At 51.8% G+C, this 997-nt stretch overlaps 1 protein-coding gene across 1 annotated transcript in view; it reads left to right on the plus strand.

The window, feature by feature from the left end:
- Positions 1 to 839: 839 nt before the first annotated feature.
- The window catches only part of LOC122547919 (60S ribosomal protein L10-like), a gene marked incomplete at both ends in the record, with an annotated part of 4,888 nt that continues 4,730 nt past the window's right edge, over positions 840 to 997 (plus strand). Inside the window, one exon of the mRNA XM_043686479.1 lies at positions 840 to 928. Coding sequence (XP_043542414.1) covers positions 840 to 928 — 89 coding nt within the window. The remainder of the gene's footprint in view (positions 929 to 997) is intronic.

The following is a 997-nucleotide window of genomic DNA, read 5'->3' on the forward strand; positions in this document are numbered from 1 at the left end:
TTTCCCCTCTCACCCTAAACCTATGCCCCTCTAGTTCTGGACTCCCCGACCCCAGGGAATAGACTTTGCCTGTTTACCCTATCCATGCCCCTCATGATTTTATAAACCTCTATAAGGTCACCCCTCAGCCTCCGATGCTTCAGGGAAAACAGCCCCAGCCTGTCCCATGAGGAAAGATCTCCCTCCACATCTACTTTGTCAATCCCCTTTATTGGTTTATTCAGTTTATTTGGTGTATTTGGTTTATTTGGTTTATTCTGTGTATTAGGTTTATTCGGTGTATTTGGTGTATTCGGTTTATTTGGTTTATTCGGTTTATTCGGTGTATTCGGTGTATTTGGTTTATTTGGTTTAATCGGTGTATTCGGTTTATTTGGTTTATTTGGTGTATTTGGTTTATTTGGTGTATTCGGTGTATTTGGTTTATTCGGTGTATTCGGTTTATTTGGTTTATTTGGTTTATTTGGTTACTCCTTCATGGCTGGACCATGACAAACAGAATTGACACCAAAAGGTCAAAGTGTCACTGATCAATCAGGCTCATTCCTGACGTCAGCACACAGTGCGGAGAGGGGAAGGCCGTTATGCCTGACGTCAGCACGCTTTGTGTAGAGGAGCGGCGAGTCTCGACCGACGGCAGCACGCTTTGAGTGGAGGGGCGGTGACTCACAAGGCGTCATCACGCTGTGAGCAGTTGGGACAGGCATTCCCGTCTGACGTCAGCTCGCTGCGCACAGAGGGGCGATGACACTCCCCATTACGTCAGCACGCTTTGCGCAGAGGCGATGGACGATCGGTTTGTCGTCAGCACGCTCCGTGTAGAGCGGCGGTGACGTTCCCCTCTACGTCAGCGCGCCGGCCTGATTGCCTATAAAAGCGGCGGCCGCGCTGTCGGCTCCCTCTTTACGGCGCGGAGTCCGGTCGGGAGGTGGGTCCCGGCGGGAGGGTCCGGTCCGGGGGGAGGGGAGGGTCCGGGGGCACAGTCAGATCACACCCG

The sequence above is a fragment of the Chiloscyllium plagiosum genome, unplaced genomic scaffold (genome assembly GCF_004010195.1).
Source record: "Chiloscyllium plagiosum isolate BGI_BamShark_2017 unplaced genomic scaffold, ASM401019v2 scaf_10220, whole genome shotgun sequence".
NCBI classification, from domain to species: domain Eukaryota; kingdom Metazoa; phylum Chordata; class Chondrichthyes; order Orectolobiformes; family Hemiscylliidae; genus Chiloscyllium; species Chiloscyllium plagiosum.